The sequence below is a fragment of the Palaemon carinicauda genome, chromosome 18 (genome assembly GCF_036898095.1).
Source record: "Palaemon carinicauda isolate YSFRI2023 chromosome 18, ASM3689809v2, whole genome shotgun sequence".
Lineage (NCBI taxonomy): Eukaryota > Metazoa > Arthropoda > Malacostraca > Decapoda > Palaemonidae > Palaemon > Palaemon carinicauda.
Window position 1 is genome coordinate 84,748,048 of NC_090742.1, and position 16,590 is coordinate 84,764,637.

Below are 16,590 nucleotides of genomic sequence, written 5' to 3' on the forward strand. Positions count from 1 at the left end.
TTCGATAAAAAGGAAGTGTGGGACAGAGGTAGACGGAGAACGCTGGCCAGAAACATCGACCCAACATAAAGGTGGGAAAAGATGCAGACAAAAAAGAAGAAGAGGAAGAAAAAAGAAGAATTGCTATTGTTTATGTAATAATTATCATCACAATAAATAAGAATATAGTCTTGAAGGCAAATTCATAAGGTCTCAAACCTGCATTTTGGAAGAGATGAACACATTTGAAAATTCCCGTAAAATATTCCTATAGATTCTCAATTTTTAGAAAGCCCAGAAACAAAAATATGACAAAAATAATAGGCGAGTCTTTCCAATTCAAGATTCGGTTCTAACAATGAAAACAAATAGCATAGGCCTAATTCAATAGCTTTAAAAAAAAGCCTTGTCGATGGGTTCTTTTGTGTGTGTGTAGACAACTGAATTTAACTAATCTTTCAAGCTAAAGCATTAACAATAGTCAATTCCGATTCCTTTACTAATTTTGTTTTAAGAACTGTTCGTGAAATAATCCTCGTGAAGTATCCACATCCGTTTGCCAACTGTCTCTTAACAGTTTTAACGTTGCTTGTCACCTACATGTATCCGGGTTGGTAACTGTTTGTAAAAACAATATGAAGGAAATTTACTAATATTTTTGGAATATCGACCAGAGAGAAACACTATTGCCTTTATCTATTCAAATTCATTAATAAAGAAAGAGGTTTGGGGGCAAAAACAACACGAATTTTATCCCTAATTAGGGAAATTAAACTGGCCAGATGAAAGAAAAAAAGGAAAACTTCAAGAGACTAAGAGAATTATATAACCGTTTTGTCTATATTTTTAAGTTAGTCTTGGAAGAAGATGGACATTAAGAACAAAGCTTGTGAATGAGACATATTTAATATATCATATGACTAAATTTTCTACTTTACAATAGCTACATGTGTAAACATATGGTATAATATTCACACTTGCAAACGCATAACCAAATATTTCAACTTTTGCTCCGATAAAAACTTTGGTTTACTTTTGATATCTCCACATAACTGCAAAGAGAGAGAGAGACAGACTTTGAAAACTTTGCCGTATCACGCTAGGGACGACCGGATGAAGTATGATTTTTGTAATTTGAATTCTTTGGAAGTTAACGAGCGAAGACGGAACACCTTTGGAACTGAGTCTTTAACGGCACACATCTCAAATTTACAATTTGTATACAATACATGATATTCAGGGTGGTGATTTGAATGTTTATCAAGCACGATGGCAACGTCCTACCAAATCCTTTACAAACAACACACGAACACTTTAATTGCATGACCGTACCATTGCTGTTATAAAACTATCATTTAAACTTCATTTTATCATTTCAATACTTCTTATGTACGAGCAGAAAGAAAACATAAACGTTCATAATCCAACACACTCTCCTATTTTTCCTGCATTATAATTCAAGACAAAAATTCCAAACCATGATTTTGTTAAAGACTTTCCACGCTACGTCTACCTGGAGGTGACCTTGAAGAGAAAAGAATCGCCAGAATCATGACTTGGGAGGACGTTGGCTCTTGGGTTTAGGCTTGGCCCCTCCTTTGCATGATGCCGAGTCTAATTTTTATTAATCATAGCAGCCATAACTAAGAAAACAAGTGTACAATTTCTAAGACAAGCACAACCATGCATATAGGATATATACATATATACATACATACACACACACACACACACACATATATATATATATATATATATATATATATATATATATATATATATATATATATATATAGATAGATAGATAGATATATACATATATATATACAATATATATATATATATATATATATATATATATATATATACACACACACACATATATATATATACATATATATATACATATATGTGTGTGTGCGTGAGTGTATACATTACATAATCTATTATAGACTTTCAGCATAATCCTTTTTCCAGTCTAGATGAAGATGCCCACAGATTAATTACAAAGGTAGGTATGTAGTAAATATATATATATATATATATGTACTGTGTATATATATATATATATATATATATATATATATATATATATATATATATATATATATATATATATATATATATATATATATATATATATATATATATATATATATATATATATATATATATAGACAGCTGAGATTCTTTTGAGAGTCACGATCCCATTATTTAGTTTCTATTACGATAGAGTAAAGTTCCCTGTACTGCCTGTACTGTAAATTACAGTAGTTTCTCGTACCATTTCCGAATTAATGCTATATCACCTAAATCGTATATATACATCCATATAAGAGAGAGAGAGAGAGAGAGAGAGAGAGAGAGAGAGAGAGAGAGAGAGAGAGAGAGAGAGGGAGGGAGGGAGGGATGAAGGGGGGGGGGGATAGATAGATAGATAGGTGAGTAATTTGTATGTTAATACCGTATGTATTTTTCTTTTCCTAAGAAAAACTACAATGAAACAGATGATCGACAAAATGACTGATGAACCAGATCGAATGATTTCGCCCAACTTCTACTGTACATGTGAAACACAGTATTCATAAAAAATGTACTGTACAACATACTTTCCTTTGTTGCACAAGGTAACTTGCTTTTCTGCCTCATATTTAAAATTAGCGAAACCTTAAAAAACTAAATCCACTGCCTTCCATTCACTTTCTCAAAGATGATAATTTATCCCTAAGCTCTGAACTGACGGTAGAGTATAAAAATGGATCTCTGGCCTAATTTACTTCAGCTAACATGCAAAGTGTCAGTTCTCCAATGACTGTAAAGGACACGCTAGCCCTTCATTATTTTTTTTATAATTTATCCTTACTATGTAAAGAACCTCATTACTTAAATATTGAATACTAAAACGTTCCGTATTTCGGCCGTGAATGACAATTAGCCCAAACTACAAAAAACAATTTCACTACCACAGCCTCGACTCTACTTACTTACTTTGGTAACCTCATTGCCAAACCAGAACTTGATCTCACACCAACTCAAATCGGATTAAAGGACTGTTAAAAGTATTTTATGTTAGTTATATAATAACTCCCCTACGTGACCAAACGCATATTCAGTCTCATAAAACTTTATATTAAAGTGTCCAAATGTGGGGAGATAAGGTATACAGTAGAAGTACATCAGTTAAGCAAAACAAGCAAAAAGACCCACCAAGACACGTGCAACGTGCATCAATGAGCTGCAATTACAAGCAGGTGAGGTGGCTACATAAGTGCTCGAGGTGGACCATTAAAAACAAACCACATGGTCTCCACCAGTATTCATGACAACAGTCCTGGGATACCCAATAACATACGACTTGAAATAAATATTAGCGATCTGGTACAAGAGGAAATAAGTTATATGTTAATACTGCCAAGGTGCTAACAACATGTCAACCTCTTCAAAGATCTGATTTGTTTCTACCAGTTCAGTTTATTATTTGTATTATAAAATACAAATAATCATCGGCATTGTAAAATGCATGTGAGGGAAAATATTACTACACAACCAATTTTCAGAATAACAATAACTGAATTTATGAATGGAAACATTAAAAATAATTTTCCAAAGCTTAATTAAAACTATTACTTTTATAATAATATTACGTAAAATTAATGGAAAAGGAAAATACAAACTTACCTGACATATTTTCCTCGTCCTCATTACCTCGAGGATTATCTTTTGGTGATTTAGTCACTAGACCAGGCATCTGGACGGAGCACAATTACTACCATAATCCTTAATGGGTCAAACTTTTTCTTACTGCGCACGTGGGCGCTATTCACTGGTAAATGGCACTACTGGGCTTTCCTTGGATCACTATCATCACTTGGTAAATTCAACTATATATACTGTACGTATTAAACACAAAGGGAGATACTTCACACCGTTTATGTATTTTATTTTCTGGACGTAGGATACAAAACAAAATTAGTTATATAAATAAGTTTCCGGAATCCATACCAAAACTTGCATATAATACTAAATACTTGTGAAAAACAATACTAGATTAAACGACCATTAAATGCCAATAAGTCATTGAAATCTAGTTTCTGAATCATAGCATTTCTGAAAAAAAAAAAAATCCCAAAATAGCAGTGTAAATCCTAGCATAGCCTACATGAAATGCAACCCTAACAACCTTTACCCCAACAACATAAAGCAACTTGCAAACCAATCAACCCCCGAAAATAGCCACTTTAGCAAGGAGAGAAAGGGGTAAGCTGTTGTTCAATGTAATCGAGAATTCACGGTTGATAACACAAGTCCCAAAATAAAAGTTTCTGTACCACAACACAAAGCAATTAAAGCGGCTTTGCTCGCTTCACGTTTCGTACTAATTCAAGTAACAGCTGTTTGGTAGAGCAGCGTTTGGCTTTGCAAGTGGTAAGTGATGGCTGTAGTGGGGGTAAGTGATGGCTGTAGTGGGGGCAAGTGATGTCTACATGGTGTGTGTGTGTGTGTGTGTGTAAAGGGGGGGGGGCTGTGACGGATTTTCTACAACACCTGTCCCATTTTCCATAATATCTAATCCTCTTCTTACTGCTCACTATTATTTAAACTCTTGTTACTACTGATTTAACAATACCCCACGAATTTTAATGGTCTTTATATGACAGATTATATAGCCGCATATTTTCTTAGTTCATCAATCCATCGTCTTCTCTTCCTTCCCCTGCTTCTTTTGCAATCTCTATGGATCCATTGTATTATTTTTCTAGTCCGTCTATTTACTGCCGTTGTCCATTACTTTTTCTTACATGTTGCTAGAATATCCTCTACTATAGTTTGTTCTCGTATCCATGTTACTCTTTTTTTGTCCCATAGTGCTATTCCCATTATTATTCTTTCAACATCTCTTTGAGTCGTAACAACTTATGCTCTAAGGCTTTAGTAATGCTCCAAGTTTCTGATGCACAAGTTAATTCTGGTAGGATCGTCTGATTAAATAAATAATTGTCTCTTTTAGAGATAGTGGCATGTTACTTTCATAGTCTCATTTTGTTTACCAAAAACTCTCCATCCCATGCATATATATATATATATATATATATATATATATATATATATATATATATATATATATATATATATCAGCGTTTGCACAGTAAATATTCCATACGTTCTCATGCTAGAATTATTGCTAACGGAAATAAAAGTACCCATGCAAGGCATTTACGACTGCAGAAGGCAAAGAGGTGTGTATTTTTTAAATTGACTGAAATCTTTTAATATACAACAACTTAGTACGTGAGACAAATTAATCGAAAAATAAATATTGCCCTTATTAATCTTATTCTAAAGATGCAAATAAGTGCGAATAATTGACCAAGAAATAAACTATCAATGCACGCAAGCCGACGTACTTTCCTAAATGGAACATAATTGCACTTAAAATGCTTAGATTTCTGTTGTCATTCATGGAAAGGCCTATCAGTACATGAAAAATAATGTCCCGTAAATTCAGTAAATCTCATTTTTCCTGGCTCATGAATAATTCAAAGCACAAACGCACAAGATGACATAAATCAGCCCACAAACTGACTCGTGAAGCTCATTCTGAGGGATTGGATCCTGTTGAGACTTCACAATAATCACGTTTAGTTTGAAAGTCCAACAGAAGCTTACTTCGTTTAAAGGTTAAACCAATGAAAAGGCTAATTGTAAAGGGGATACAAGTGAATTAAGATTACATTGAAAATATAAACTGTAAAAGTATCTTTAATGATGAAAAGCAAACTTTGCATTTCTTTGAAATGGGGTTTTCATGGGACTCAACCCTAACAAAAAATCCTCTAAGGGACTTAAATCCTTTATTTACAAACGAAACAAAGATGTTCCACCAACTCTAAAGTCGAACACATACATGTATAGTACCCCTCGCGAAAGGCCTTCATAGATATTGAAGATTTAGGCCATTAAAATTTTCGTGATCAAATGCTCTCTCTTCGACGCGTCAGGAAACAGAAGTTATATCAAGATCTTACGAAAAGAAAATGGAAAGAAAATAAATTGAAAGTTTCCTAACCCAAGATAGATGACAGAACCGCCTCTTGAAAGACAGGAACCCCCAAAATTCGACGAAACTAAAAAGTAAGAAATAGATCATTGTTGTCGAAACTAAAAAGTAAGGGATAAATCACTGTTGTTATTAAACTAAGCTACCTTGAGGCACCAAATCCTTATTCAAAGTAATCTGAACACAAATAAGTAGCATAAACAGTGTTCAATGAGTCTTCCCATTCTAATATACCTTGTAGGTCAGAGCTTCTAGATTAAGAACGTGAGGAATGAGATGTGGAAAGCTGAATCGTGCAAGAGCATCGTGCAGGGATAATGGTCACTGGTACCGAAAAACATGAAGAGTGAATTCACTTTAACTCCTGGTTGGAAAAATAAAGGGGGGGGGGGGGGAAATACACCCGCCAACGACGACAGATAAGGATCAATTACATAATCACTGTTAATTTAATGTTTATATTTTTTTACAAAAGCCCGAGCGTTGAAACATACATAATATACTGATGTGTACATTACAATTAAAACGGTCAATTTCATCCAAATGCCCTTATTTGCATGTATAACACGCAAGCGATTAAGCATAACAGCCTTCTTGACTTGGCTGAACAGCATCCAAAACTAAATACATTAAATTTTCTGTTAAAAGGGAAGAGGGGGAAGCATCGATCCATAAAATAAGCAGGAGGAATGAGTCATACGCAAACGCACGAACGCACACGCAAACAAAACGGCTCAATCACGAAGCTAGAGCAGTCTGAAAGACCTGTATGTAAGAGGTGGGTAAATTTGCCTTGTCACGTAGCCCGTGCGTACTCTGCAGTCATGGCCATCACCAACTCACAAGAGCGAGACCCTAATTCATGGCAGATCGATTTGAGGACTTCAGCCGTAACATGCCGAAAATTGGATGTAACTAATTAACAATAAAATCAATAATACTAATGATTTACAGTAGTATGAAGTTGTAGATTGACGAGTGCAGTTATAAATAAAAAATGATAAGAATGATAGCAACCACATAAAGTCATTCACAAATAAATATTACAACCACACAGGAATGGATAGACTTAGTAAAAACCAACAACAGAGCAACATTAAGGAAGTAATAATTGAACCCCATGTAATGATGCTGGACTGGTATCATTCACTCACAGATGAAAGAACTTGATCCCTGATGATCTCATAAGTCGGAGATGGCCAAATGATATCTATTTCTATTGTCAATGTTGACATCAAAGGTAATACCAGTTGGGTTTCTCTTTAAATTATTACTATTATCATTACTTGCTGAGTTACAACCCTAGTTGGAAAAGCAGGATGCTATAAACCCAAGCGCTCCAACAGAGAAAAACAGAAAGGAAAGGAAATAAGGAAATAAATATACTACACGATAAGCAATGAATAATCAAAATAAAATATTTTAAAAGTAATAACATTAAAATAAATCTTTCATGCGTTAACTATAAAAAACTATAAAATCTCAAAAAGAGGAAGGGAAATATCATAGATTAGTGTGCCCGAGTGTAACTTTATGCAAGACAGTGGAAGACCATGGTACAGAGTCTATGGCACTACCCAAAACTAGAAAACAAGGGTTTGATTTTGGAGTGTCCTAGAATAGCTGCTTACCATAGCTGCTCGAGTCTCGTCTACCCTTACCAAGAGTAAAGTCGCCACTGAACGGTCTGAACCATTAGAGTGCAGTAGATGACCCCTTAAGCGAAGAACAGTTTGGTAATCTCAGTGTTGTCAGGTGTATGAGGACAGAGGAGAAGGTGGTAAGAATAGGCTAGACTATTCGGTATAAGTAGACAAAAGAAAAAAGAGCCGTAACCAGAGAGAGAGTGATCCAATGCACAGTGGTACTGTCTTGCCAGTCAAAGGTCCCAACAACTCTCTAGCGGTAGTATCTCAACGGGTGGCTGGTACCATGGCTAACCTACTACTACTACTACTGCATATGGACCATCCAAACACTAATTTTATCAAATGGCTATTAGAGTATTAACAAGAAGAAAACACCCGTAGCAAATTGACTAACTTTATCAAACAATTACGGTACTTATAACAAACAGTTTAGATAAACCACCAACTAATCTACGCCCAAAACACACCCAAGGGAGTTACAACATATCCATTACAATATCCTTCCCTTGGTAGTTTCGTGTTAGAGAGAGAGAGAGAGAGAGAGAGAGAGAGAGAGAGAGAGAGAGAGAGAGAGAGAGAGAGTTGTCTCAACTTGGGCAAATACGAGGTTGCATCTACCCTCATCCTTTCCTCATTGGTTATTAAGCTTACACAAGTCGATCAATTCTGGTCATTAACGACCTCCATCTTACCCCAAATATTCTGCCTTCTCTTTCTTCCACAAACAGTTCTTGCCGCGGTTGAATGAGAATGTAAACAACGGAACAGCTGAAGATGGGTAGAAAATCTTTATTTGATCTGCTTACTTACTCAAACTTAAAAACCAACAACCCACTTCCTAAACATATGAGAAAAATCCATTTAAACTCTAAGAGTTTAAAACGACCAATGAAATTTGTTTCGACAAGAGTAACAGAAATAGACAAAACTGTAAATACTTTGTTGATAACAGTAAAGGCGTAAAAATTCTAGTGAACGTAGAGTTTTGCATACAGTATTTCCCTTTTTATGACCAATGATTGGTCAAGTGAGTTGGTGACGGTCAGCCTTAAATGTTTGAGCGATGATCGTTTTCAGTTGGCTTTTACTCATCTGCATCCTAAAGCTGAAATGCTGCGTGGGAGATATTATGAACGTTTTGATTGCCATCACTTTGGATACTTTTCGCAGATAAAAATTCAATAATAATATAAAATTTAGTTAATATTAAAGCTTACAACCGATTAAAAACAAGGGAAACGTTTCAAATTTACATGAACATTTTTACTGCAGCAAATAGAAAATCTCCATGTATACAATAACGTTAAAAGGAAATGATGCGGAAAAGCGCGAAACAGAGTGCTCTTGTCAAGAAATTGTTTACTAAGGACACCAAGCGTTTCAGAAATTCTGAAGATTCATGATTCCTGCAACTGCAGGCAGACAATGCAAGGAGATCTCATTTATCTTTCGCCCGAAGAGGAAGCATGTGCCTGATATTTCATCCTGAATTAAAGAACAATAACTATCGTCATTATCTTCATCATCAGTGCTCTACAGTTTATCAGGTCTCTCTCTCTCTCTCTCTCTCTCTCTCTCTCTCTCTCTCTCTCTACATATATATATATATATATATATATATATATATATATATATATATATATATATATATATATATTTATTTCACTTGTTCGAATTGTCCTTCTTGTGTTTCACCTTTCATTAATAGCTCCCAATGTTGCAAAACTAATAAAAAAAACTTTTTTCTCTTAACAAAATTCTTTTTTAATCACTCGCATCTCCTCTCGTTACTTATAACAACGAAAACACTATAGATCAAAAGCAAACTAACAGCAACAGTGATAACCATTATATACAAAAATGTGCTCGTAAGTTGATGGTTTGTAAAGAGCATGGGATAGATGGCGCAATCAAATGTGTCCAATTCTAATACACTTCGATGCAAGAGAGGCATAGGACTCAGAATACGGCTAAACGTTGGGTCCTCAATGCCTATAAAGAGAGAGACGGCATAGTTGATAAGCTGGGGCTCTATGGAAAGGGTAATGTAAGTAACAGACGTTTGTGTGTAGAAGTATAAACTGCCTGCCAGCATATGGAACAAATAAACATACCAATCTGCTAGAACGAATCTCATTGATCACCCTTGATTCAGCCGTAATATAAGGGATAAATTTGTTTCGTCGGTGATTATATAAAAAATAAATAAATCATTAAGATACACCATGCAAAAACAAACTACTCGAATACTTTGCACAAACTTTCAAATGATTAAAACACCGTAATTTATATATACAGTACACACACACACGCACACAAACACGCACACACGCACACAAACACGCACACAAACACGCACACACACACACACGCACACACACACACACACACACATATATATATATATATATATTTGCTTACCAGAATGCATGAAATATCACGCGAGGTTGGGCTAAAGGTAAATAGAAGGAAGACAGAGATGATGAGAATGGAGTATGCAATGGAAGATGAAATATCATTGAAAATAGAAAGGATTTATGTGGTAGAATTATTTAAATGTTTAGGGGCTATGATCTCCAATACAGGGCCTTTAGGTCTTTATAATTAGAGTTAAGTGAAAGATTGAAAAAAAGAAAATCAGACAATGGCTAGGTTAAGTAAAATTTGGTTATAAAATCTCCTGAAATTACATAGAAAAATCAGGCTATATGTCAGTTTAGTGAGATCGGTGTTAATATATGGACATGAGTCATGGTAGGACTATGAAACAATCTCTAATAGATTTAGCAGACGTGAGAACAAAGCCCTCAGAAGAATACTGATAGTTAGGCTAAATGGCAGGACAGGATTAGAAATGAAACTATAAAGAGATTACTAGAGTGCCATATGTGGACGAGATCACGATGAGTGGTAGATGGAGATTGTTTGGGCATGCTCTTCGCATTCCCCAAGAGTGATTAGTTCACCAAAATTTCAACTGGGCCCCACACGGCATTAGAGGAGTTGGAAGACCCACGCCTACATGGCTGGTGACTATGAAGCGCGAAGTAGGATATGATGAATGGAGAAGTATTGGATTAAAAGCTCAAGATAGAGATGACTGGTGAAATCTTACCAAGGCTCTTTGCGTTAATAGGTGCATGCGCAGATATATATATATATATATATATATATATATATATATATATATATATATATATATATATATATATGTATATATGTATATATAAATTCAAATCATAATTCCTTTTATCTACAATCAATTTATTATTGGCCAATCCATGAGAGAGAGAGAGAGAGAGAGAGAGAGAGAGAGAGAGAGAGAGAGAGAGAGAGATGTTGCTGAGTCTGAGATAAGCTTCAGTGAGTGGTCAAGTTTTTGTGGGTCGGTGCGCAGGAATTCCTGAAGCTGCATTAAACAATCCTGCCCCTTCAATACAACGCCCAAAGACAGACACACAAGAGACTTGACCTAAGAGGCACAGATAGCGGTAAAGCAGACAGGTGTTTGTAGAAAGGTTCATCCTAAAAATCTGCATCGGATATATGTCGTAAAGAAAAGAACAAGAAATAATGGAAATGTTAACAATATCATGATGATAGGCTATATGAAGAAAGTATAGACATTGCTGCTACAACTCGACTTAGATTAAATAATACTGTGACTGAGAACTCTGAGGTAGTTCTAATCCACACTCGTTTCCCCCCAAAAGATGGTGAATGGAAAGGCTTAACACTCCGAGGATTAAGTTGCCTGCAACAGGACGTTCATCTGTTCCGAGAAGTAACCAAGCCAAGCACCGACCAGACCATACCTGATCAAATTAGCCGTTGAAATTACAAGCGGTTTCATTTAACGGATGTTGGTGCTTAAGAAATTATCTATATACTCATTATTGACAAGTGTAGTATTGAAACGTAAAATGCGGCGATGTATATATAATTCTATCAACATATTAAAAACTGGTTAGTTTTGTTGGTAACATAGTGTTCATAAATACCGTAGTTTACATATATAAAAACATATATATATATATATATATATATATATATATATATATACACGCATATAAAAGACCCAATTTACATTAATTGTTTTGGGTAATTTCAATGACAAAATATGTCAAAAGAAGAGCGGAGAATCAGCAGAAGGTATTTTTGGAGTAGGCACAAGAAATGACAGAGAAAATATGCCTGAAGATTTTCCTGAAAGAAAGCATCTTAAATCATAAGCAAGGGGGCAATATAGGTTCTACCACTATCTATATTCCTTTGTCTGTATTTAATTCTTCCAAATAGTTTAGATCTCATTCCATGTTCTTCCTATTGTCTGCTATCCTAATTTAACAAGACAAGCAATCATAACTTTACAAGTGTTCTTATAAAAAAAGTTGAAGTGTTTCCATTATTAACCATAATAAGAGGGGATGCAAATGATTAGGAAAAACAATTTCGTTAAGAGCAAAATCTTTGCCCCTAAAATTGTGAAGAACAATCAATTTCGATTTTAGCACAGAAAATGGACACGGGAAGCCCAAATAGCTAAACCAAAATCGAAATAGATTTTAATCTCAGTGAAAAAGGTTCATTTAGTTAAAGTTGCATTAGTTAAACAAGTTAGACAAGAGACTACAGAATAGTGAGAAGTAAACTTTGCATAAATCTATGAAAAGTAGGAAAACTAATTCTAAAAAATGAAAATAAACATTCCTGTAAAAAATCAGTAACAACGTTAAAACGGATCTGCCATAATGAGTATGAACTATGAAGAGATTTATGACAGCCTGTTCAACATACATAGATGTTCGCTGCAAGTTTGTACACATATATATATATATATATATATATATATATATATATATATATATATATAGAGAGAGAGAGAGAGAGAGAGAGAGAGAGAGAGAGAGAGAGAGAGAGAGAGAGAGAGAGAGAGTCGTACTAATCAAGTTTTTAAAAGTTCCCTTCCAACAAAGAAAACCTATTTCTTCTGAATAATAGTTCTATGTTACTGAAAAAAAAAAATAAACAAACTTGGTACAGCATAGCATTGTAAACAAAAGAATCAAGAAATATACAGATCAAGACCTTTCAAATTGTTTTACCTTGCTTTCCAACGAAATTCTAAAAAGGTTCTTTGTTTCTTTGACAACTTTGATTGCACGAACTATTTAATGGAAGAACATCACCACATTAACATTATCCATTCACCCGTCTACCACAGTCACATTTACACATTCGTTATACGAAATCAGTCTTTTAATACGCAAAACCCCTAACATTAGGTCTCATAAAAGCTTGGCGATTAAACTAATAGTTTTCAATTAAACATTCAGAAATTAAATTTCCTTTTCCACGTGGCTGATACATAAGTTTGAGTGCGGTTATATTAAAAGTAAGATGAATGGACTGCATATAAAAGGAGGATTACTACAGTCACCATTAAAGCTTCAAATAATACAAAAAGTTAACTTTCGTAAACAGTAAAATTGTTCTATTATTGTAAAACTCATAAAAAATATCTAACCACAATAACAACATAACCCCCTATTAACTATAATCATTATATCATTAATTATGATAAAATACTTTCAGAAATTTTTCATTTACTGAAATAGAAAAAAAAAATCAAATTCGGTCGAATCGAGAAGAGTTCTGTTACACAAAGTTTCGGTGTAAGTCACAGCTAACGGTACCCTTATAGGGGCGGAGAAGAGCAATCAGGGTCACTGAGAGCAATATTGCTCCAAATGAAAAACAAAAACCATATGTTGGGTCGGTTAAACTGGCCCCTATATGAACGAATTTTGTAGAATTCCTTCCTTTTATGCTTTTTTTCTTTTTTTAATGAAATTTTTTCGACCCAACATTAATAAAGGGAATAATGCATAAACAATATATCATTATGACAGGACAAATACATTTGTAATTGTCTAAAATAAAAGAAAACCTTAAAGATAAATATATAATACGACAATATCAGAGAAAATTTTCATATGAAAATATAATTTTAAAAGGGAACCTTCTATAATTATGAGCAGTTATCTATCTAATTATTAATATTATTATTGCCATCATTATCATTATCAATATTATTTTGATCATATTTATTATTACAGCCATTATTATTATCCCTATTGTCATTAGTATTTTCATTATAATATTATTCAAAATGTACAATGATTCCAATAAAAAACTTTAAATCACCAGTTTGAAAAGTTTTCATACAACAAATTGCCAAGATATGAAAAATTAGAAAAACACAACCAAGAAAATAACATACAGACATACAAAAATAACTCAGAAACTCAGGTCAGACCAGCTTTCACATAAAGCACGCACTCACTCTCTGTCTATAAAACGGGCTTCAGACGGTCGTTTCCCAACAGTGGCACGTGTTAAATCTATATACTGGTCCTCACCTCACAAGGAGACTACCACCAGCATGCTAGTCACTCACCCTACTTTGCACTCTGCCATCTTTTTATCACTTGAGTCATGAACTCTTTAGAATGAAATAACATCAACCATTTAAAAAAAAAGTCCGTTGTCACAGCAATGCGAAAAGGCAAAGATGATATTTTCGTAAACATCGGAGGGTCATACAAGACATAGTATCTTGTTTTATCTTTTTATTTGGAGGGGGAGAGCGAAGGGACCAAATAGAGCCCGGTCATTGCAAGGAGAGAGTAGGCGAATGGTCTTACCTAATGATGAAGAACAAACCTAACCAGCAATTACTTAAATATATTAAAATCGGAATGATAAATACGTTTAATGTAAATAAAATAGGATTTTAAACTTCTGTTATAAAAGTATTCACGACTAGATATAATTTTTATTTAAAAACATATGTAGATAAATATTAAAAATATCTATTGTAAATACACTATATGTGAAATAAAATAAATATGTAAATATACTATGATGTATATATGTTATAAACTATAAGATTGTAAATGTGTATTTCATAATAAAAGATAAAAAAAATGTAATAGATCCAGGAAAAACTTCAGATAAGAAGATTTCTCATTCGAGACGAATAACAGGATATTCATCAAACTCGTTGATCATAGAGCTGGCAACCTTCCTATCAATCCTATAGAACATCCGTTTCATTCGTACTCTGCACATTTCTAAAGTGCACACAAAATCTACCAATATGAAAACTTTTTTTTTTCTATAGGATCACTTGTAAAATTGTGTTTGCTTGCCTTTTTGAACTATGTTAAGATGACAGGAGAAATTAGCATACGATAGAAGACAATAGGAAGGACATGGAATGAAATCTAAACTATTTGGAAAAATTAGATAATGATAAAGGAATATAGATAATGATAGAACCGATATTTCCCCCTTCGATTTGATGTAATTGCGGGAATAAATATGTTACCCTTAAAGAAAAAACAATAACAGGCAAGGAGATATATTATTACATCTTACAAATTATAATGACCCAGAAGAAGGAATTAGCCGAAAAGCCGATAAATTCTTATTCACTATAAACTATAAACTGCCTCCTCATTAAAAGATCAAAGCAAGGCTAAATGAAAATGCCGGCGATAAAAGAAGACTCAAAACCCTTTCAAAGCCCGCTGGTCGGATCGTCTTTGCAACGTGAGAATACAAATCACATTTTTAAAGGTTGATATTCCAAAAGAAAAAATTCCACGGATTTCCTTCCTTAAGCCAGAGGTGCTGTGAATTTCCTCTTTTCTTTTTTCCTACCAAAATAATAATAATCCTCAGCTGGTATATTAAATTTTATTCCAGGCAGATTGGGATTGTTGATAAAAAAAATAACGAGTAAAACTCATGGATAGAGCAATTTTATGGTAATAAAAACAATCTTTATCAATTAAAAACTGGAGGCCATGAGATGATAGAATAATTCCAGTATTTTTGAGAGAGAGAGAGAGAGAGAGAGAGAGAGAGAGAGAGAGAGAGAGAGAGAGAGAGAGAGAGAGAGAGAGTATTTCAAAATGAACCTCTTACCAACGAAATTAATGCTATACTTTACATACAAATGAAACGCAGAGTTTACATAGGCAAGAAACAGCACAAGATACATAACAATAAAACAATATCGGCAAACAATGGACGTACACACTCACTGGAACTTCCGTTCGCAAACTACACACTTTCTCTCTCCCACTAGTCCCGGGAAATCCTTGAAGGGAAATAAAGTAGGATACAAGCAAATGTCAGATAACAGAGAAAGGACTCATTACTCACACGCAGGATGTGACTTATGCAGAAACAGAAATATCAACTTCATGGAAACGTTCTGTCATCACGCAAACTGTTACATTGTACTGCGCAATTATCATGCTTCTCAAACGCCCAAATATTATGTAGCCTAGAAAGCTTCATGGAAATAATAACGACCAAAACGTAACTGTGGCGCTTCTGAAATGCCTAGACAACTCTGCAACCGAAAACCTTATGGTAAAACTATCTATAACAATAAGATAAACATTAATAAATCTCTGAATTAGCTGTAACCTTAAAAACAATAACTGAAGATAAGCATTAATATAAATTCAGCTTAAATCGCAAACCTTTACGTAATACGAATGTTTCAGAACAACACAACTATTGTATAATGACCAATGATTAAAAATATTCAATAACGACGAATAATGGATGTCAGAGAAGAAATACTATTAATGATCAGGCCTACGCATAGCAAAGAGAAATTGATAGACATCCTCGATATGAAAACAAAAGTTTCCACGCCCAGATATCGTTTTCAATAATATTGATATGCTGGAAATAAATAAAAGTGTCAGAATGTAATTATAAAAATAGGTTATCAAAGAATTCAAACACGTGTTAGGGCAAAAACACAGCGATCTCACCTTTAAGAATTAGAACAAAATTAGGACTAAGGCTCCAGCAATA

At 34.0% G+C, this 16,590-nt stretch overlaps 1 protein-coding gene across 10 annotated transcripts in view; it reads right to left on the minus strand.

Moving 5' to 3' along the window:
- Positions 1–16,590, minus strand: part of LOC137657922 (guanine nucleotide exchange factor DBS-like) — a 664,479-nt gene that overhangs the window by 263,271 nt on the left and 384,618 nt on the right. The window contains exon 2 of one of the 10 annotated variants that reach the window (XM_068392598.1): positions 3,658–3,924. The exons of the other annotated variants lie outside the window; for them this stretch is intronic. Within the exon in view, the coding sequence (XP_068248699.1) occupies positions 3,658–3,727 (70 nt within the window). The 5' untranslated portion in view covers positions 3,728–3,924. The remainder of the gene's footprint in view (positions 1–3,657; positions 3,925–16,590) is intronic. 10 annotated transcript variants of the gene reach the window in all.